Below are 23,965 nucleotides of genomic sequence, written 5' to 3'. Positions count from 1 at the left end.
ATGACCAAAACCATTGCTGCTGTACTACTTTGGACCCGCTAGAGGCGAAATGAAACAAATAAACAACTGTTGCTCTCAGACTAAGTTTCAAACAAAGATCTAAACGAGTTGCCTATAATAGAACAATGAAAGAAATTCCTCTCTGTGGAGGATCATGTTTGTGAGTTACTAGATCTTTTCTGAAGAAAAGCTGAGTGGTGCCTTCAAAATGTTGGATTTGCCTCTATGCTGCTATGAGTCCAAAGACAGCATCCCAGTGTCTCTATAGGGTATAATATTCTGATGCTGAGATTTGGCTGGGTCATGGGTCACTATATGGTTGCTAATTGCTATGTGTGGCTATAGGGCGTGAGGAAGTTGCTACAGTGTTGCCGAACGGCTGCTTGATGACCTGAGTCAAAAGAGGACACCCAAAGACTCTGATATGAATCTTTTTCTACTTTTTTCTTTACTTTTCTCTTCTTTTTTTGCGTTGTTGCATTTCTTTCTTTTTTTTCCTTTTTTTTTTTTGTCTTGTCTTTGTCTTCGTTTGTCTTGTCTTTCCTCAGTATGCAGAGGTTTTGTCTGGAAAAAGAAAATCAGTTTTATCTGCTAAGCAAATAGTTAGAGACAGTCTGAATATGCCTAGTTCCCTATAAGTAGTCAAAAATAGTATGTGAAAGAGTAGTACGCTGTAAAAAAAAAGTGTCTGCCTTAAATTTTTAAGTACAATCAATTTGGATGTCATTTCAACTTAAATTACGTTAAACTGACTTAAAAAATTAGTTGACTCTTGTATTACATAAAAAAGGGTTGAAAATCCCTTAAAGCAATGTAAAAACATATGTTGTTATCATAACTTATTGATCATATCATTTTTACTGAGTATGTCCGAATTCATATGTTCATAAAGCACAATTAGTACCCGGATGACCTACTACTTCTGGCATGAAGTGCGCATCTGATGGACACTATCCCATGAGGCCACAGGAGAGAAGCTGGAAATGGAAGTGAAACAAAACAAGACTTACGCCGTAAGTCACATGACAATGGTGACATGGTGAATATACTATGTCTGGACTATGTTCATTCATACTAAATACATTCATACACTGTAAAATATTTCCAGGATTTCACAATATATAACTGTAATATTTCACAATATAATACCGTATTTAGACTTTTACTGTGAAAATAATGCAGGCGCGGGGCTTTTACAAGAAACTACTGTGAATTCCGTCATTTTCGCGCTGCAACTGCGTCATCTGAGCTCCCCCGGAGCTCCCTGGCCTGATCTCCTCCATGGTCTCACTCGACGGATTCAGTGCGGTAAGTGTTTAATTTCAAACTTTGTCAATTTGATGACTGTTTTTAATATGAAATTGCATGTTATTTAAAAGTATGAACCAAATTAGCGTTAGTTAAGTTCTGTTTCATGTTTTTGTAACTTAGCTGGAGCAGATTCGCGTCTAGGTTTGAGCGCGCAAATTTGAATGATCAGACGTTGGTTGTGTTAATAAGTGTAGTACCGTATTAAGTTATTAACTGTGAGGCTTCACGTTAGCTACACCGTCAAAATTGAACTTTAGCTTTGCTTAATGCTTTTCTTAGTTAACGTTCGTTACTCTAACAGCGTTCTCTCTTTTCCCACAGCATTTTTCTACCACCGGGAAATAAAGTTATAAGGTAAGCTGTGGCCTTAATGTGTGTATTATGACAGTTATGATCAACTAGATACATTATAGTGTTGTGGATTTGTGCAAAGGTGGAATAAATTAATCTCAAATTAGTAACGTTAGCTAGCTGGGCGTCGTCCATATTTTTCTGACGTGTGTGAAACGGAGCAGCCGTTGTCTGTCTCGTCAACAGAAAAAATAAAGTGCATTGATTTTATTATAAAAAAGATATAGGAAAATAAATGTGTTTATCACTGAATTAGTGGAGCTTCGTTAGCTGTGCTATTCTAAAGTAAAACAGGTCGACATCTGGAGATATTAGGAGCCATTTTGTCTGTGAACGGGTAATAATTCTAGGAGGAAGAGTGCAAGCAGAAACAGCCACATGGAGATGGACTGGCTCTTCCTCCATCCTCTGCAAACAGTACGTGTAAATGATGTAAATTGTTGTGTGCAAATGCATTGCCTGGGTAAATCACACACATCTAACTAACTTACTTTGTTGCAGGACTATTCTTGACTGTGTGTTTGTGATGTAAATGTTTTTCAGTTGCTGTTAAGTTATTTAAATGGTTGCTGTTTAATTGAATCCAAGTAATGTCACCTTGTTAAAACTGAGCTAACTTTAGTTTTGCTCAGTACTGCAACAGCAGTGACCCACTGAAGGTGATGACTGGGAACTGAAACCTTTTTAATCCCACTTGAATTAAACTAACATCTTTCTTCTGTCTTTTTGTTTATATGTGCTTCTTGGGCATCAACCCAGAGACAGGTACAAAACCAAAGAGGTAGAGAGGACACATAAACCAGCAAGTCTGTACACTGATCAGGAAGCTCATTGACTTTGAATGGATGTCAGTCTAATGTAAGTTGTGTTCCAACTTCAGAACAGACTAACGAAACACTGTCTCTGTTTTAAGCTAGAATTAGTTATGCAGTAAGATGTTTACTTAAGCTATTAAAGGGTTAGTTCACTCAAAAATGTAAAGTCTCTCATTAATTACACTCCCTCATGATGTTCCAAACACATAAGAATTTTGTTCAACACAAATTAAGATAATTTTAAGAAGTCCGAGAGCTTTCTGATCCCGCTTATAGACTGGTAGTGAAGATTAGTCACAGGTAGTGAAGATTGTTAAAATAGTCCATGTGACTACAGTGGTTCAACCTTATTGCTATGATGCGACGAGAATACTTTTTGTGCGTTCCGCACTATTAAGTATTTTTGCATCGCTTCATAACATTAAGGTTGAACCACTGTAGTCACATGGACTATTTTAACAATCTTCACTACCTTTCCGGGCCTTGAAAGTGGTAATAAAATTGCTGTCCATGGAGGAGTCAGAAAATATCTTAATTTGTGTTCCAAAGATGAACGAAGGGCTAACGTGTTTGGAATGAGGGTGGGGTTTTGGGTAAACTATCCCTTTAATTTGTTCTACGAGTTTAGACAGGCTGCAAAATGTCTAAAATTCATTGTTCTTACATTTATTTGAATTAAACATGCCTTTTCAATGTTATAGGTTATTGATAGGTTAGAATAAAAACGTCAAATTTACAGACGTACTTTACAATAGTTTTAAGTGTAAATTTACATCACATTACTGGCTTACTGAGTTGCATTACTATGTACGCATGTCATGTAATTTTTGCTTAACCTCAATCATGTTACTTTCAGAGTCCTCTGGTTTGTTGATTTAATATTAATTGATATAGTACTATTCACATGATTTATCTGATTTATCATGAGTTTTACAATTGTAATTTCTTAAAATGTACACATTTTAGGATTAGTTTTACAATGCGAGTACCATACTTGCAGGTACTTGCACCACAGAGTAACTTAAACTTTTTGTCTTTCTTATCTTTTGTAGATAGTGGACAGAACCCATACTATGCAGGTGCCTGCTGCAAGGGAAGGAGCGAGACACCTGCAACCCTCTCTTTTCCCACCTTTTTGTCTTTTCTTCCCTCTCTCACTCTCTCTTCTCTCTCTCCTTCTTTCTCTTTTCAGCTCCTACGTTGTGAAGTACCATTATCACATAGTAAACACATGCACAGTGCACACACATAGACACACATTCCTGTTACCCAGTGTTCATTCCTGTTACCCAGTGTTTATTCCTGTTATTAAATTGTATTTTTCAAGTACCATTATCACATAATGGTAAACACAGTAAACACATTCACACACATATTGACAGACATTCATGTTACCCAGTGTTCATTCATGTTACCCAGTGTTCATTCATGTTACACAGTGTTTATTCCTGTTATTAAAATGTATTTTTCTTCTAAAAAAATAAAAGTTAAACCATTGTTTTTATCAGTTTTGTTTGGTCCATCATTTATGCTAAATCACAGTATAGACATGGTTAAATACAGTAATTTTACAGCAGCTTACTGTTAAATTACAGTAATATGATAGACTAACTGTAATTGCACAGTAAAATACAGTAATTATACAGCAGCTTACTGCTAAATCACAGTAATATGACGGCATAGTTATTGTGAAGTCACAGTAAACAGCTGTCATTTCACAATTATTTACTGTAAAAATGATCCGGTAACTTACTGTGAAAGTCATGCAATTATTAACCTGCAATTTATTGTAAATTTACAGTGAAATAATTAACAGTGTAGGCTATAGAAGTTAGAACATAGTCATTTTTATTCAGATGTAGGCTAGCTACTCAGACAGTATGTGATTTGGGATGCAGCTGGGGATTGTGGCAATGGAGATGGATTTCACTAAAATATGTTGTGTTTTGGATGCTGGTCTCCCCATAGCATAGGCCATTAAAAATCTTTTCAAGACTTCCTTGGTTAATCCGCTTCACCAGCCAAGTTTTGCTGGTCAACAGCATGGTGTGGAAATTCATGCAGGTCTACCTGAATAAATCACATTATTAACTATACTTTTCACATTAAGCTTAACTGTGGGTTCATGTATTTTATTAAACCTGGGCTGAAGCCACTTTTAACCATAACATTTTACATTTGCAATTTTAGGGGTTAGCACTTATTTTAACCGCTTTTAAAGGAATAGTTCACCCAAAAATTAAAATGTTGTGATTATTTACTCACCATCATGTTGTTCCAAACCAGAGTGCGTTTCATTCTTCCGCTGAACACAAAAAGAGATATTTAGAAAAATGTTGGTAACCAGACAGCTGATGGTAGCCATTGACTTTGATCGTAACCAGTGATTTTGCCAAGTAAGACATCAACATATTTTGTTGATCCTGGAACATTACCATCCGCATACATAGTCCTAACCCTATCCCTACTCTGTACCCACAAGTTATCCCTAAAATCAGAGGGAAATGATAGGTGATTAACTAGAAGCCCCTAACCCTGGTTTTAAGCCTAAATTTGACATGGACTGTAAACTTGTCCCTCAAATCTGATTGGTTGATTGGAATGTTGTTTCAAGGTCAACACAGATGTTGATCCAGGAACATGTTATACTTAGAGAAATCATATTCACCCCATTGACTTCCATCTTTTCCTATACTGTTTGATTACTAAAATGTTTCAAAATACCTTATTTTGTGTTCAACAGAAGAAAGAAACTCATACAGGTACTTTTTCATTTTTGGGTGAACTATCCCTTTAAGGTGTACAGTGTGACACATGGAACAAGACAACCAGGATTTGGTTAGCCCAGGCTTAAAATGGCTCTGGGGTTATATGTCAAGTGTGAAAAGCCTAATGGTCTTCTTGTGGAGCTAAGGGAGATGGTTTTAATGACTACCAAAAGCTGTCTTTCTGCCTGAAGCACCTTCTGGTACATAATAAAGAAATGTGGTAGTTTCTATGTCTGTTTAAGTTCTGAGCAAGTAGTCTAAACATTGGTTGACAGTTACTTAACCAGATTTTATAAACTGAGGTCCTGTTTTATTTATTTGTTCACTAGCCTTGGAATAAGCTCAAAGTCTCAAAAGCCAGTTTATAATTATACTTTCCCAGCATACACCACTACAAAGATTTAGCCTCTTCTAAGTTTGGTCTGAGGGAAAGCGGAACGCTGCTTTTCAGAAAGGCGTTGTGGGTGGCACAGAAACTGGTCATTAAATAATCGAAATAATCAGATTAAATACATTTCGCTAACAAAATTCAACCAACAGTCCAATCAGATTACTTCGTTCAATTCTCTGTTCAAAGAATATGAACTCACACTGGTACACAGATGCAACGTACAAAAATAGGTCATGAGTAAACAGGGCCGTCGTCGCCCACTCTTCGGCCCTAAAGGAGGGGGTGCCCGTGAACATACGCAAATAAAAATGAAGATGATCATAAACTGATAAGCAAAACATATGTGATCATAAGCACTCCTGACTATTTAAACGAGGCTATAAACGTGTTAATGATGTCATTTGGTGGAGAAGATTCAAGGGGAGCTGAGTGGGATTTCGTGAGCGCTGGTTTTGGCACGTAATGGTAAGGCACCTCATGTTTGGTGGTTGTTGTTACTGAAGGCAGAGTGGAATGCTGTGGTGAGCAGCTGATTTACACCATATGAAAACCTTACAAACTGAGCTCTGCCTGGAGCTGTAATCTGCAATCACATGACCGGCCTCAGCCAATGGCAGGTTTCAACTTACCCTCTGTGGAGACTCACAACAAAGCAAGTCCCTGCTGCTGATTTGTGTGAGTGCCTACGTATTTATTGGTAGATATGTGTGTTTTTAGGGCCTGACTTCAAATTGAAGCAATTAAATTAATCTTACTACACCAAGCGATCATGAAGCGGTTATCATGATGTAATGATGGGTTATGAAGTTGTAGTGTTCATTTTCTGCAGTCTGTCCAAGGACTAAACACCTCTAACATGCAGTGGAAGGCTTCAGGATTCTTGAACTCTGTCTCTCGATCTTCCTCGCTCTCGGCAGAGTCCCAGCTGGCCTTCTCCCAGGGCTCTTGCTCTAGCACAGCAGGCAACTGCTAGAGAAACAGAAGAAATCAATTAAGGCGTGTGGCCTGATCAAGCTCCGTCCTTTGTTGTGTTCTCTTTATTACGGACTTAATTACAGCTAAACACGGTCCACAAATAGTATAACCGTTGTTTTCCTTCCATGGATGTGAACTGAGGTCCTTAGAATCATATGATAGCAATTGAATCATATTTTCACACTGTCTGCAATTTGACAGCTTGACTACTGCAACTACAGCTTGATTAGTAGGCTAATGACACACAATAAACAAAATGACATCTATAATATTTATATAGTCTACTTTATATATATATTATATATGTTTTATTTTTTCTAAAATATATTTGAAAGACATTTAGTATTTTAATTCATGCAGTGCAGACTGCTTGATAACTTTATTCAATTTCTGTATATTTCACAAGACAGAGGTAAATGACATTTGTGACCCTGGACCACAAAACCAGTCACAAGGGTCAATTTTTTGGAAATTGATATTTATACATCATATGAAAGCTGAATAAATAAACTTTCATTGATATATGGTTTGTTAGGATAAGACAAAAATTGGCCCGAGATAAAACTATTTGAAAACCTGGAATCTGAGGGTGTTAAAAAATCAAAACATTGAGAAAATTGCCTTTAAAGTTGTCCATTTATGTTCACGATTGTGCTGCATTCACTCACAAAAATAAATGTTTTATATATTTACGGTAGGAAATTTACAAAATATCTTCTTGGAACATGATCTTTACTTAATATCCTAATGATTTTTGGCATAAAAGAAAAATCGATCATTTTGACCCATACAATGTATTATAGTATAGTACAATGTATACACTGTATTACAGTGTTGGCTATTGTCACAAATATTCACGTGCGACTTGGTTTTGTGATCCAGGGTCACATTTGGGTTTATGTGAGGATTGTTTTAAGTTCACTTAAATTAAAAGTTGTTATATTTTTGAAGCCTAATAAATGTTTTTTTGAAATATCTTTCAGTTAGACTGTAATGTTGAATGGCTATAATTAATGTTTAAAATAAAAAAATAAAATAAAAAAGATTTTCATTGAGACATTAGTAGCTGTATTAGTATCAGTGATACTGGCCTTCAATCATAAAAAGATGCCATTAAGCAAGTATTTAAAATATACTGTCTTTATGTTGTTTCTACATTAATTAAGAGATTAACTGTGAAATTATTACATTATAAAATATATTTAAAACGTATATAAATTAATCATGCAATTAATCACAGAAAAAATGTGATTAATCTATTTTTTTTTATATATATATCATATATAAACAAACATACTGTTAAAAAAAGTTTCAGTGCTGCCTTAAGATTTGAAGAGTCAACTCAAATATCCAAGTTGGCACTTAGTACAACTTCACATTTCAAGTTGACAAAACGTAAAATTTTAAGGCAGCATGAACAAGTTGAAACAACATTTTTTTTTTTTATCAGAAATGCAGATAAAATTCACCCAGAGACAGAAGTGCTTGTAGAATGGACACCAAGATTTATTGGTACAGAACATCAAAACAGAAAAACACTTCTATGCAGATCAAATGAGAAGACATCTGATCAACTTAAAAGTCACAAAGCACATAAAAAGGAAATGACATGGGAAATGACACTCACATTATTGTCTACTGTCTGCAAGCCACTCAAAGCAGATGCAGCATTCTCCACTACAGTCAGTCTGTGCGCGCTGCTGACCATTAAATCCGCATATTTTGTTCTATAAATGTTAATGAACAATAAGTTAATGTATAAATGTTATATAATTAGACTAGCGAATTTGTTACTATTTTGTAATATTGTTTAATTAAATCTCAATAATTGAGTGACGTGCACTGACAGATTAATGATTTATGTCTTCAAATGATTATTGAGCAATTTAAATTAATTTTACATAACTATTGTATCTTTTAGTAATATTAATGTTATAGTAAAATAGGTGCATTAAACAGGGTGCATAAATTAAAAGCTTATGTAACTGTAAGCGGCAGCGCCAAAAATATTTCCAACATGTGCCCCCTTTAAATTGATTTTCTGGGGAATTATATTATATGTGCATTTAAAATATCAAAACATTTTTAATTTTAATGAATAAAAAAAAATTGAATATTTGGTGACTACAGGTCACTTAGAGACAATAAACCCATACTGAAAATAACTATATAGGTCTAGAATAGAATATTATGAAATATACACAGTCAGCTGCATTCAGATGCGCATCCTGCTGCTGATCAGCAGGAGGCGCTAGTAAACCATCTTTGATCACATGTCTTTGTCCTCACGTGCTGGCTCCAGAACACAGTGTCCAATCCCAGGCCTCAGAACACAGCAGCACTGACACTGCTGACAGAGGAAATGACACTCAATTAATGTGCTCATCTCGCCTTTTTCACAACACATCAGGAGATTAGATTTGGGCCTGATGACAGATATTTTGTCACAGCAAACCCGGCGCTGACCTCATCTCATGCATTGTGTGACACAAAGCTTCTCTTTCCAGAACTATCGGTTTCTTCTTCCTGTTCTCTAGTGTATTAGATTAGAAGAGAAAATTGTGGGGTGGAGATGTGATAAGTGTGCTTGTGGCATGCATGTGTGTAGCCTTCTATGTGCTATAGAGGCCTATGTTTTTTATACATTCGTTCATTATAATGACACATGGAAGCAAAACGGGATGCGAATACCATTTCATTCTGACTTTGTGCAACACAGAATGAAGATAGACCAACAAAAGGCACAGGCCTTAAAGCAGGGTTCCTGGAGGGCCACTGTCCTGCACAGTTTAGCTCCAACCCTGATCAAATACACCTAGCTGTGAGTTTCTAGTGATCCTGAAGACATTGATTAGCTTGCTCAGGTGTGTTTGATCAGGGTTGGAGCTAAACTCTGCACTGTAAAAAATGATCGTAATTTTAACGGTAAAAGACTGTAAAAATGCTACAGTGAAAAACTGTTAATTGGTTAACAGAAAGTTTCCGTACTATATACGGTAAATAACTGTGATAGATCTAACGGTACATTTAATGTAATTTTACTGTAACATACCGTTAAATTTACAGTTTTTGAAAGTGAAAAAAAACAACTCATTGTATAATTTACAGTGAAAAACCGTAAATTGACATTCCCACAATTCCCTGTGACACTTCACATTTGATGTATTTTTGTTGAAATAACTATGTTTGTTTCTTCATAGTTTTCTTCGTTTTTTCTAATCAGTTATGTACATTAGGGGTTTATGTTACATTTAATGTTGTTAAATTAATGTTTATTGCATTTTTAAAATTTCATGTGTTACCATGATGGTGTTTAATGTTTGTGTGAATGACACTGTGCAGCTTCTATATATATTAGTATTAACTTTCTTGTGGAGGAACTGCTTGTGTTGAGCTTTGATTGATCATGTGACTCTCATCACTGCTGTGATTGGTGGTTATCAGTGTACAAAACAGATATTAATACTTCAATAGGATGGTAAATTAACATTATATCATATTACTGAAATTTACTGTTATATTTACTGGTTTATACTGTAAAATTGACATGTTGTTCAGAATAGCACGTACATTTTACAGTTTAAACCAGTAAATATAACAGAACTCCAGTGTGTTATATGCTGGTTTAAACTGTAAAATGTACATGTTATTCGGTAAAAGCAATTACTGTTTTGTTGTATATTTTACGGAATTGTTCTGGTAACCCCAGCTGCCAGTTTTTTTCCGTAAAAACTACGGGATTTTTTTTACAGTGTGTAGGACCCTGAGTTTGAGGAACCCTGCCTTAAAGGGTTAGTTCACCCAAAAATTCTGTCAGTAATCACTCACCCTCATGTTGTTCCAACCCCGTAAGACTTTCATTCATCTTCGGAACACAAATTAAGATATTTTTGATGAAATCTGAGTGCTTTCTCACTCTTCCATAGGCTTCCATGTTATTGAAACTTGCCGGCCCAGAAAGTTGGTAAAGACAATGTTTAAAATAGTCCAAGTGACTGCAGTGGCTCAACCATTAGTTTATCAAGTGGTGAGAATACTTTTTGTGCGCCAAAAAATAAAATAAATAATGACGTTATTCAACTATTCATTTTCTTCTGTGTGAGCCTCTGAGTGAGTTCATGTAGTGTAACAGCGCAGCGCTTCTGGGTTGTACGTCAGAACGTAGGCTCACTATTGGCCAGCATCACACACATGACCAGCATGAGCCAATAGAGAGCGCTGTTACACTACGTCAACTCACTCAGAGGCCCACACAGAAGAAAATGAATAGTTGAATAACGTCATTATTTTGGGGTTTTTTGTGCACAAAAAGTATTCTCGCCGCTTGATAAACTTAAGGTTGAGCCACTGTAGTCACTTGGACTATTTTAACGATGTCTTCACTAACTTTTCTGGGATGGCAGATATCAATTACCTAGCAGCCTATGGAGGAGTGAGCCAGCTCTCAGATTTCATCAAAAATATGTGTTCCGAAGATGAACGAAAGTCTTATGGTGTTGGAACAACACGAGGGTGAGTAATTACTGACAGAATTTTCATTTTTGGGTGAACTAACCCTTTAAGGAGAAACTTTAGAGGGGGTCAGAGACACAAAAAGAGAAAGCACTGGGTGATAGAGAGGCACTGGGACGGGATAAAAGACTGCACTTGCTTTGGCCAGAAGCAACAGGATTTTCAAACTCTCAGCTGCTGTGGATTGGGAAGAACTCTGTCTCCATCTGCCCTGCCCTGCTGGAGAATGACACCAGCCTCTTTTCACCAAAACCACAGAGCGCCAAGCATCAAGGGTGCAAGGCCTACAAGAAGCCAGCTGTCCATGTTTTAATACGCTTATCTGTTCTACAGGCCATGAACAGTTGGGAAGGGAACAGTGGAGTCATCTGTATGCCAAAAATCTTGAGAAAAAAGCAGCAGCTGACCCCAGAGACCGCAGGGCTGGCTGGGCTACTGGCTCCACGTGCACGGATGTATTGCATGAAAAAGTGCAAATCAATAGATTTGTGAGAGTGTGAGAGTGCACTTCCCTGCTCTGCATGATATACTGCAATATCTGGATAAAAGTAGGGCAGTAAAGGGCTATAAGTGACGCTTTTCCCCAGGCGAGACTGTCAGTTTAACACGACTCGACAGTTTTACGCATCGTTACGATACGGTACATGCATGAACTCACATGTATGCGCGTATATATGCATGTACAAATTGTCATTTACGATCATTGCGTTTGCGGTTCGTTATATAATGACGTAAATGAGAGTCTACTTGTTCACACAGCCTTTAAATCAATCACTGTTTCTTTCTTGAAACTACATTTTTTTCCTTGAATACTGCAAAACCCTTCATTCTACGCCAGGCTAAATTATAAGCATGTAGGCCGTAACCTTCATTTTGAGAACGCAAATTATATCGTATGGAAAATCACTTGCTTTATTTAGTTTTTACAGTTTGAAAAAAAGATTTTTTATATATATATATCCCAATCATCCCAAAGTGTATAGAAGCCTATGACAAAAGTAAAATATATGTTGCAAATAAAAAATGAATTTATATCTTTCTTATATATATAACAAATATTTATTTTGTGACTATATTTAACATTTGCAATTTTTTTAATAATGTGACTTATTTTAAACTTAATTTCAAAATTACATTTTTATTTTTTACTTTTTATTTATTAATTATTTTTGATTCATGAAACAACTATACATTAGAGAGTGAGGCTGTTTTGTATGTAAAATTGTTCACTTTTAAAACAAGGACCTTTTTTCCCTTTACTGTCTGTTAATACAAGGGTATTTTTGAGTTCCATAGTTTCATGTTTCTTCAAAGGCAAAATTACAGACGTGAACTGTGATGTATACTTTATTGACCCTGTAGTGGATTTTTAATACTGTATATCAAACTAACCATGTCTCTAACATCTAACCTTACTCCCTTTTTCAGGCCTAACATGATAACCCTTTGAAACACAATGTACTAAAACGTTCTGTGTTTTTGGATGTTGTATTTTTGCCATACCCCTTTGACTTTGGTTGTGTGAGTATATAAATAACAAGTTTGGGAATTGAAACTAGACAGATGACTAAATTTGAACCTTGTGATTAACAATGAAGTTAATTGAAAAGCAAGTTAGTTAGTTAGACTATATATTAAGCGTCGATTGGAGACGTTTGGGATCGTCGATTGGAGACGGCCCTGGTATTTATTAAGCGTCGATTGGAGACGTTAGGGATCGTCGATTGGAGACGGCCCCGGTAGACTTAGGTCAGATGAGATAGGACTTAGGTTTAGGGAAAAATCTACGACAACCCAAACCCAAAAACTGTACACTAACTGTTTGTCCTGTGCCAGGGAGACAAATGTGACTCTGGCGGCTGTGTGTTTGAGGAATAGATCTGTTATTTCTCTGCTTGGTTTGAATATGTCTAGTTTCGGGATTCTTGTGTGGGTGTTCACACGCTGTTTTGACAAAGGACGTCTCTGGACAGGTTCAGTTTGAAACATTGTGGAAGTGATCTCATATCCCATAAGAGAAAAAAAAGAGAAAAGTTAGGCCAACTGTAAAAAGCAATATTATTCTTAGTTATCTCTGCAGGAAGCTTTTAGGCAAAGTCTGACTTGGATAAGGGCTAAATCAGAACTAGTTGCTAGAACAAATGTACTTCACATGCAAGCTTGTGTCAGTTTACTTTGAAGAAAAGCGTGTGGGAAAAGCCTATGCAGTTTTCATCGAGATGCAATTTGGGTCCAAAAAGTACTTGGACATTTTTTACCCTTTAAACTAAGCAGAATTCATAGTAAGAAAAAAAAGTGGGAAAATGTACAAGCTTGTTATGCATCAGATATCCAATTTCCAAAGTTTAACATTTAGTTAAAGTGAATGTGAATAAAAAGGAAAGTGAAGAAAAATATTTTTGCACGATTCTCCCTGTCTTTGTTAATTAACTTTTATTTTGATATTCTTTTGTCTTGTGTTGCCTGTGTTCAGTGTGCTTAGTTCCTGTTTCCTTGGTTGCCATAGTTATTCATTGTTTCATTGATTAGTGTCTCACCTGTTCCTCATCAACCAGTGTATTTATACCCTCAGTTATCTTCTGTTCTTTGTCTTGTTAATGTTTCGCACTGGTGTTTCTCAGCATGGATACTAGTGGTTATTAAATGTGAGTTTATCATCCTTCTATGCCATGCATCTCTGTGGCTTATCAAGTCAAACCAGCTTATTTTACTTTATTTTGTTTTATTTTAATTTTCTTATTTGACCTATAGGGTTTGCAGGGTGAAAATTATTTTATTTTCATTTATCATTTTTATTGTTTTATTGATTTATTTTTATAATAAAATATTTAGTGAAATTAAAACACTTTTTTTCTATTTCATTTGTTTTATTTTGTTCACTGGGTGTTCCTTTTCATTTCAAAAGGGAAGTTAGTCGGCACCAATAGCCCCATGGTTAACGTGCCGACATGTAGCGCAACTGCGCCTCCGGTGACCCGAGTTCGATTCCCAGCTTGAGGTCCTTTGCCGATCCCCTTCCCCTCTCTCTCCACCCCATGCTTTCCTGTCAAAATCTCTACTGTCCTATCAAATACCAAAAACATAACTTGCAAAAAAAAAAAAAAGGGAAGTTATGTCAAGCTCACATCAGCTGACTCTCAGCTGATCCACGTCTACCTATGAATATGACGCCTATCACTGTATTCATATGAGCTCCTTCAGTATTATCAACAGCTATCCTGTTTCTCAGGAGCTAATTACCCTCCTCCATCCCCAGCTCCTCGTCTGTCAGGATTTGGCATTCCCCTTTGACTAAATTCTCGAATTATGTTGTACATTAAAATATTGACATTAATGATATCTGCAATACATTTATGTTGGTTCTGTTCTGTTTATCCTAAGGGGGGTTATCACTGCTCTGCCTGCTCTTATCCATGCTACAGGCTGCATGGATCTTGCCCAGAGAACCATACCGCCAATCCTAACCGTGTGCTAATTGTCAATCATCTTTGACTATAGTGGTCTTGACAGAAACAGCACATGGTGTAACAATAACTGCACAAATAGCCACACAGTAGTATACACTGATGTACTGCTTACTATACAAGATGTTATGCTAACTACTAGATCAATTCAACAAAGGAATCACAAATCAAGCAGGTGAATTACAAATAACAAATGAAGAGCTGCCTTTGGCAAGTATATCCACCACACACACACACAAATCAACTACTGTAACCAAAACTCCTCAACATCCTCAAAAAATTCCCTCATTATGTAATCAACAGATTTGTGGCTTGCATTTTCCCGTCAGGTGCTTGAAAGTACTTTTGACTATCAAAACAATCTTTGAATCCACGTGATTATGTTCTAGCTGTGGCTTTTTGTGGTTATCAAGTGACCGAAAGCATTATTTTCCCACTTGAACTTAGACAAACAATGATTTGACAAAGACATGAACAATGTGTAAGCAAACCAGCTAAATATAGTAGCTCTGATTAGATAAAACAAAGATACTCTGGAGAGGAGGAAACTCCCAGTGGAGGGCCGCTAACGCTAACTACATCTTCCCATCACTGCAAGTGTGTGTGCGGAGAGTATAGGATGAGGTCAGTGCACTGTTATCTCAGGCCGAAAATCAAGTCAAATACCAAGGGATGATTTTGACATTCCTCAGCATCTATTTCAGTTGAAGCTTGAAGTGTGACAAGGACTTTTGAAGCTATATGCCATTTGAATGATAGCTAGGTCAAGGAGTTCAGTTTTCCCAGACATTTAACTGTAGAAACCCTTTAAAGACCCCCTGTGGTGAAAATCAAGCTTTTAATGTTGTTTATATGTATATGTGGTGTTTTTAATATAGCCTATAAAGACGAACCACGTGCAAATTCATCAGTCAGCACCTTTGCTGAGTATTTTCTCCCTAAAAGTGCAGCGCACCAAAAACAGTAAATGTGGTTTGAAACCGCCTCTGTTTCCCACCGCCACAAACACGTACTCAATCCCGTCAATGTGCGGGACGGGGCTTCTATGATGTTCAAAGCGTTTCTAAGGATGCTGATTTTTAGAAGGCAGAGATGGCGAACGGAAACATGGTTTGTGTAACATTAGCAACACATTATTAGCTGTTTTATAACGTAGTCAAGCCAAAGGCTAATCATATTAATTAGTGTTATGTGTCCAACGTTGTAGAGCACGGTACTTAAAACGCATTACCATTCTGATACATCGACTTGTATATACGAGCCTGTATAATTCACTCTTCCTCTTCTGAATCAGTTTCTGGTATATGGCTGAATTAAACCAATATTTTCACTTGCCATTATGTTGCATTTACTACAGTAAAGTTGATCAAGAGTATTCTGAGCTTGAGTGAGTGAGTGGAGGCGGAGCTAATTTGCATATTCATGGTTCCACATATACTAAATAAAGCAAGGGTGTAGAGTTACATCAAGCTATTTTAAGGCATAACAAAATTATTTTCACAGGAATTAAATAAAAATGTAATTTTGATTATCAAAGATGTGTATATCATTTAGGTATAACATTTTTGACTGCAGCAGGGGCACTTTAAGAGGTCTGACTTCAAACTCTCTCCTTCAGTCTCTTGCAGTTAATAATATCCAGAGCCACTTTAATACAATAATAGACAAGTTCTGCTTCAGTACATCCAGATCCTCATTCATATTTGCATATAGCTACCAGATTGGACACACTTATGTGACTAAATTCTTGAAATTACCCTCAGAATATATTTCATTTATGCTGTTTGAAATATAATTCTTCTATTAGTATTATTTGTGTGGTTTATCCCATGGAATTACCAAATTAGTACTAAAGCCAAATACCCTGCTGAAAAAAAGCATATCATAGAGACTTGGTGGGCTCTTGCGACTTTAGTAACCACCCTGAAACAGCCAAGAAACCACCCAGAATACACTAGCAACTGCAAAGCAACACCCTAACGCCATTCAGAACCATATATTATAACAATATTTTGAATAATCTTTTTTTTATTTTCTTTTTTTATTTTCTTTTGTACATTTTTTGACATTTTGCAATGTGCTTAGCCATTTTTAGCATTTAAAAAAAAAAGTATAGTTTAAAATTTTTAATTTAAACATTTCAAATGTTTCATTTAATTTATGTTTTTTATCTAATATTTATATTTTACTTTTAGTGCTGTCAAATCGACTAATCGCATCTAACATACAAGTTTGTGTGTGTAATGTATATACACTGCTCAAAAAAATTAAAGGAACACTTTGAAAACACATCAGATCTCAATGGGGAAAAATATCATGCTGGATATCTATACTAACATGGACTGGGTAATGTGTTATGAACGAAAGGATGCCACATCGTTTGATGGAAATGAAAATGATCAACCTACAGAGGATTGAATTCAAAGACACCCCGGAAATCTAAGTGAAAAAATTATGCAGCAGGCTTGTCAATTTTGCTGAAATTTCATTGCAGCAACTCAGAATGGTACTCAGTAGTTTGTATGGCCCCCACGTGCTTGTATGCATGCCTGACAACGTCGGGGCATGCTCCTAATGATACGACGGATGGTGTCCTGGGGTATTTCCTCCCAGATCTGGACCAGCGCATCACTGAGCTCCTGGACAGTCTGAGGTGCAACCAGGTGATGTCAGATGGACCGAAACACAATGTCCCAGAGGTGTTCTATTGGACGTAGGTCAGGTGAGCGTGGTGGCCCTTCAATGGTATCATTCCTTCATCCTCCAGGAACTGCCTGCATGCTCTCGCCACATGAGGCCGGGCATTGTTGTGCACCAGGAGGAACCCAGGACACACTGCACCAGCATAGGGTCTGACAATGGATCCAAGGATTTCATCCCGATACCTAATGGCAGCCAGGGTGCCATTGTCTAGCCTGCAGAGGTCTGTGCATCCCTCCATGGATATGCCTCCCCAGACCATCACTGACCCACCACCAAACCGGTCATGCTGAACGATGTTACAGGCAGCATAACATTCTCCACGGCTTCTCCAGACCCTTTCCTGTCTGTCACGTGCTCAGGGTGAACCTGCTCTCATTTGTGAAAACCACAGGGCACCAGTGGCGGACCTGTGGGAATGTCCGATCAATGGGAAATGCCACTTGAGGATGTCGGGCCCTCAGACCACCCTCATGAAGTCTGTTTCTGATTGTTTGGTCAGAGACATTCACACCAGTGGCCTGCTGGAGGTCATTTTGTAGGGCTCTGGCAGTGCTCATCATGTTCCTCCTCGCACAAAGGAGCAGATACTGGTCCTGCTGATGGGTTAAGGACCTTCTACGGCCCTGTCCAGCACTCCTAGAGTAGCTGTCTGTCTTCCTGGAATCTCCTCCATGCTCTTGAGACTGTGCTGGAAGACACAGCAAACCTTCTGGCAATGGTACGTATTGATGAGCCATCCTGAAGGAGCTGGACTGCCTGCGCAACCTCTGTAGGGTCCAGGTATCGCCTCATGCTACCAGTAGTGACACTGACCCTAGCCAAATGCAAAACTGGTGAAAAACAGTCCAAAAAGATGAGTAGGGAAAAAATGTCAGTGGCCTCCACCTGTAAAACCATTCCTGTTTTGGGGGTTGTCTCACTGTTGCCCATCTAGTGCACCTGCTGTTAATGTCATTAACACTAAAGCAGCTGAAAGTGATTACCAACTCACTCTGTTACTTAACTGACCAGATCAATATCCCAGGAGTTTAACTGACTTGATGCTATTCTCTGATTAAAAAGTGTTCCCTTTATTTTTTTGAGCAGTGTATATATATAGACCAACACACATATATTATCTATAGACACACACATATTATATATTTACAAATGTTTCTGTTTTTTCTGTTTCTTTTTTCTGTCATTTGAATTACAATCAAATGTTTTTTTTATATATTTTAATTTGAATTCTCTGGCAACAACCGTAGCATCATAGTGGTGACTGGTTGTGAAACAGCATTCATATTTTACTCATAAATCTTTTTGTTAATTATTATTTTGAAAAACATACTCTTAATTAAGTGCATACATGCTTCACCACACCTGGATTATATGACTTGACATTTTTTTGCGATCAATTTTAAAAAGCATTTAATAATGCAGATATTCCCACATGAATCATACATAGCACGTGTTTGATGAGTCGGTCTGGGTTTGGGTGTGTTTGATGGGTGGTGTGGTTGTTTGGGTGGAGAATGCGCTGAGGGTTACACACGTGCTTTGGGGCGACATGTGGCTCCAGATCTGTCTCATGGGAAACTGGTGTGAAAGGAAGACTGGGTATTTACGGAGGCCGAGGGCATTGGGCATCTGTTTAGCACTTTAGGAATAACATGGGCTTGAGGTAAAAGGAATTTGAAAAATGATGTGCAAAAGATTGGAGTCGGTAGGCCCTAAGATTTTTTAAATGGTTTTGAAAAAAGTCTCTCCCAGAAAGAAGTTTGCATATATGCTCGCATATATATATATAATTATATAATTTTATTTCATAATTTTATTTCATTTGATTTAAACATTTGAAAGCCCCAAAGCACACTTGTGTAATTGGACTCTACTCAACTAGCCAAGGCCATGTGACAACTAGCCCCAGTCTCATCTCACTGATTTTAATATGGTAAATGTTATAATTTTCCACTTTTCAGTCATTTAAAACCATTGTTTTATAGCTAGTATTAAGGTTTTGTCCCACCTAGTCAACACAGCAGGTCCCTGCTTTGCAAATGTGCTAAAACAGCAAACTTACTGACGCTGTAACACTGACACACAAATGAACGTGAATACGCTTGACTCTGCAAGACTCACATTCCTCTCACTGAAATCAGCTGTTGGCAGAGAGAGAGAGAGAGAGAGAGAAAGTCAATATTCAGTTAGATGTTAAGAGGCACTTTCACAATACCAGTCAGGGGTCTGTCTGTTTGACTAGTAGACTAAGCAATTTAGAGATTTATGGAAGTCAACAGGACTCGGTTGTGTGTTACTGTGAACGGGTGTGGATTCTGGAAAGGTGCACAGTTGCTCTGCTCAGTGATGAGACTGACTGATCAGGACGAGGGAGAAATTACGTGGACACGTGGTTGAGGCAAAAGCCTGTAAGAGCTGGCAAAGATCTGAGTCTAAAAAAAGACGTGGTGACACACATTTTTGGGTGTGTGGAACAGTGATGTAAACTAGTCAAAAATGTAATTCTGCCATTTAGTGACCTCAACCCAAACAAAAAGAGAAGTGTTGTAAGCACGACTAGGACCTGCCAATATCATTCTCCCACTGATTTCCACTAGTAACGGTCTGGCAAGTGCTGAAGAATCCCTATTCATGCGAAATGAAAGGAGTTATTGTTGGATGCCTTTCACATTCCCGTTGAAGGATGTAAAAAGGAAGAGCCAGTGGCGGTAAGTAAGCAGACTGAAGCCCCTGCCAGCAGCGCTGGTGAGCCAGACTGCCCCGCCCACATGGTGACTGACAGGTTTCCTGACCAATGAGAAAAGCTGTCAGAATGAAGCGCTGAAAGGAGACCTGCGAGAGAGGGCGGGGCTATGCAAATACAGCGCGGTGCTTTCAGTAGGATAATAAGAGATGCGCTCCAGCTCTCAGCCATTGGTCGGATTGAGCGCGTGCAAGACAAACCTTGTGAGAGAATCCAGTTTGAATTCACCATGGCTTCAAAGTGCCCTAAATGCGAAAAGACTGTGTATTTTGGTAAGTTTGAGTTTATGTTTACGTTTCTGGTTTATTCTGTACCTCTTTTTAAAACTCATTCACCGTTATGTTTTGGTATGATGAATGACATCCACGCTGTATAATCAAGGAAAGCGATAATTTGTTTAAACAGGTGTTGATAAAACCGATTTATATTGCTGAGGGTTTGTGATAGATCGCATAAATCACTCGCAATTAGGAATCTAGTTTTACTTTCTAGTGGCTTACTTACCCGCTTTCATAACTCTCCAAAATTAACACAATCTTGAACCTACTGACGAGGAGATGCGGCACCTTCCATGAATACGGTACACTTTGGTTTCCCATGACTTTTGCAAAGCATTACAGGGACAAATTCTATGCTTTTAAGATGTGAGGAAAACAATTAAACATTATTTTATTAATAATTGTGTCACACAAAATTAACTTTGTATGAAAAGTAACTAGTTGTAAACAAATCAAATATCTGTATCCTCCCCACTGACACTTGGCCTGTTCCACTTCAGACGTCTTGATCTAACAATTAAAATCATGTCATTTATTAAACTGAAATTCAGTTAATTGTAATAAAACTGTTTTATTAACTAATTTTACTGATCAAATATGTCCAATCATTTAACATATTGTAAGGGGGGGGGGGGGAATCGTTTTTATTTTACATTTTATGTGTTATTTATGTTTTTAAGAATTTAAAATGTTTATATTTATTTATACATTATATTCATTCTTGAATTAGTTTTATACATTTTTTTTATATTTATTTAATGTTTTATTTAATGTAGAAAATTGCAAAATCTCTCAAATCATGGATTTAAACTGTATTTAGACATGCACCGTTGCATATTCAAATGAGTTTTTGTGGTTGATGATCATCATTTTCTGAAGGCTATTCTCATCCTTACCCGAACCATTTGTTGAGAAATGAACGCATCATTTTTAAGCTTTTCTGGCCCTATTTTGTACTGTATTTGTGGAAAGTACCATACGTAAAATGAAATATGTAAAAATAAACTTTGAATGTCAGCTTTTTACTTTCAGACTGCTGAGTGCAATAGCAGCCAGTTTATATTCATACAATTTATTGCCCACTTCTGTAACACTAATAATAAATAGTTGTGTCTAAGTCCTGTCTGTAGTTGTTACGATCATCTTTTTTCTCTCTCTCTTTTTTTTGACATAAACTTTGTTCCACTCTCTTGGCCAGACGACGGGCTATTTTTATAAACGCTAAAATGAAAGCTTAAGTTGCTGCTGTACATAGACTTAAATGTTTTCTTTAATAATACAGCATGTGGCTCTTGGTGTGGAAGTTTGGGGAGCTGAAAGATGTGTGAATGACTTGCCTCCTCTCTTCATTTATACCCATTTTCTAGTCAGCATTGATGTATGCTCAATATATACATCTCAATCCGTTAAACGGTTGAATAGCCTCTCTCCCACTTGACCTTATCATCCCTGCTCTCATATTTATAAGGTTATTCATCAGTGCATCAGAGCCTGTGTGCTGGAAACTGAGATGATTATTCAGCTCTTATTTATGTTATATTAATCTGTGTGTCAACCGAAAAGCCATAACACACGACCAATAAAGCTGTCGGGTAGTTTTGAATCGATGGTGTGAGCGAGCGAGGTGCTGTTATATAAAAGCATGTGCAGCTCTTTCCATGGCTGTGTGTTTAGTGGGTGGGCAGAGATTTTGTTAAAAGCTGGTTTTAGCTTCAGGATCAAGATTTAACATTGGACATCACCCATCAACCTTAGACCCAGCAATATGCAAAATGATAAACATGACATAGGTCAAATACAAAAATGAGCTATTTTGTTTAAAGGGTTAGTTCACCCAAAAATGTCGTTCCAAACCCGTAAGACTTTCGTTCATGTTCTGAACACAAATTTAGATGAAATCTGAGAGCTTTCTGTCCCTCCATTGACAGCTACGCAACTGCAACTTTGACGCTTCAAAAAGTTCATGAAGAGATCGTAAATCCATATGAATCGAGCGGTTTAGTCCAAATTTTTCTGAAGAGACATGATCATTTTAAATGATGAACAGATTGAATTTAGGCTTTTATTCACATACAAACTTCCTTGACCATCAAGGAAGTACGGTTGAGCTTCTGTTTATGGTCCCTGTTTATATGTGAATAAAAGCCTAAATTAAATCTTAAACCGCTCAATTCATATGGATTAGTTTTACGATCTCTTCATGAACTTTTTGAAGCGTCAAAGTGGTAGTTGCGTAGCTGTCAATGGAGGGACAGAAAGCTCTCGGATTTCATCAAAAAGATCTTCATTTGTGTTCCGAAGATGAACGAAAGTCTTACGGGTTTGGATCGACATGAGGGCGAGTAAATGATGGCAGAATTTTCATCTTTGGGTGAACCCTTTGAGAGACAGGTTCTTAAAGGAGAACTCCGGTCAATTTTAACATTGAGCTCATTTTTTTGTAAATTTGGAGTGCTGTCAGTACAGAGAACAACGACAAAAATTGGTGTTGCCTACACCGAGTTATCCTCTTTTTAAAATTTGCACCCTGTTGACTTCAATGGGGCAAGTTTTAAACCTGCTTTTAGCCTCTTAACATCCTTGATGTGTCATTACAAGTGCACAGGTCATGTGAGTGATTCCTTCAGAGTGAACACGGGTGAATCTGACTGCAGTAGATGTGAAAGATATGAATAAAAATGATAAAATTTCAGCCAGCGCAAATACCTGTATTTACATCCTGTTTTCGGCTGAAGTCCACAGTAGTCGAGTTCGGGCGCATGATCGTACGTACTAAACCTATGCGTGTGAACTCGACAATCGACTACTGTGGACTTCAGCCGAAAACAGGATGTAAATACAGGTATGTGCGCTGGCTGAAATTTTATCATTTTTATTCATATCTTTCACATCTACTGCAGTCAGATTCACCCGCGTTCACTCTGAAGGAATCACTCACATGACCTGTGCACTTGTAATGACACATCAAGGATGTTAAGAGGCTAAAAGCGGGTTTAAAACTTGCCCCATTGAAGTCAACAGGGTGCAAATTTTAAAAAGAGGATAACTCGGTGTAGGCAACACCGATTTTTGTCGTTGTTCTCTGTACTGACAGCACTCCAAAGTTACAAAAAAATGAGCTCAATGTTAAAATTGACCGGAGTTCTCCTTTAAGTCATTATGGCTGGGTTTGATGCAATATTTAGATGTTTGTTTTACCATAAGGGAGGAATCAGAGCTGTGTTGCACATGTTGCAGACGTCACAGACAGTGCTAGTGGTTCATGATGCCATAGTGCAGAAGAAAGGACAAAGTAGGGTTTCACCCAAGACCTCGGCTTACGTCACGAGGGAGCTGTTTGAGATGCGGGTGACTGTGCTTTTATTAGACTCACGTTGAAGCCAAGACACATTCCATACAGCTGTGGAAGAGCAAGGGCGCGGTTCTCCACTTCTGGTTCTCAGAGTCAGTCCTTTCCTCTGAATATGAAAATGTCACCGAGTGGAATATTTGAGGGTGAAGGTGAAGGCTGCATCCAAATCCACAGTCTAGACGTGGAACGAGCGGAAAACAGTTTATGAAATAAAAATATTTATTATTATTTAATAATAATCAATTGTTTTATTTATTTATCCTAGTTTATATTCAATATAAAAATGTGAGTAATAATTATTA

General features: G+C 37.4%; 1 protein-coding gene and 2 long non-coding RNA genes across 5 annotated transcripts in view; 2 read left to right on the top strand and 1 right to left on the bottom strand.

Moving 5' to 3' along the window:
• Positions 1–244: 244 nt before the first annotated feature.
• On the top strand, positions 245–3,980 carry LOC307147889. Of its 2 annotated transcripts, XR_013819377.1 has the most exons (4): positions 245–1,308; positions 1,633–1,665; positions 2,422–2,520; positions 3,530–3,980. It is a non-coding gene; the product is annotated as an uncharacterized lncRNA (long non-coding RNA). The 2 variants fall into 2 exon arrangements; XR_013819378.1 differs by having other exon boundaries at positions 923–1,308; positions 1,633–2,520.
• Positions 494–23,811, bottom strand: LOC307147890. Of its 2 annotated transcripts, XR_013819380.1 has the most exons (4): positions 23,685–23,811; positions 6,486–6,605; positions 905–977; positions 503–564 (listed from the first exon to the last, which is right to left on the bottom strand). It is a non-coding gene; the product is annotated as an uncharacterized lncRNA (long non-coding RNA). The 2 variants fall into 2 exon arrangements; XR_013819379.1 differs by lacking the exon at positions 905–977 and having other exon boundaries at positions 494–564.
• crip2 (cysteine-rich protein 2) overlaps positions 20,195–23,965 on the top strand; it is a 20,354-nt gene continuing 16,583 nt past the window's right edge. Inside the window, exon 1 of the mRNA XM_079852960.1 lies at positions 20,195–20,305. Coding sequence (XP_079709086.1) covers positions 20,263–20,305 — 43 coding nt within the window. The 5' untranslated portion in view covers positions 20,195–20,262. The remainder of the gene's footprint in view (positions 20,306–23,965) is intronic.

This window comes from Squalius cephalus (assembly GCF_949319135.1).
Source record: "Squalius cephalus genome assembly, chromosome: 20".
Classification (NCBI taxonomy): Eukaryota; Metazoa; Chordata; class Actinopteri; order Cypriniformes; family Leuciscidae; genus Squalius; species Squalius cephalus.
The sequence above is the reverse complement of the archived record's forward strand: the minus strand, read 5'-3'. Positions and strand labels throughout refer to the sequence as shown.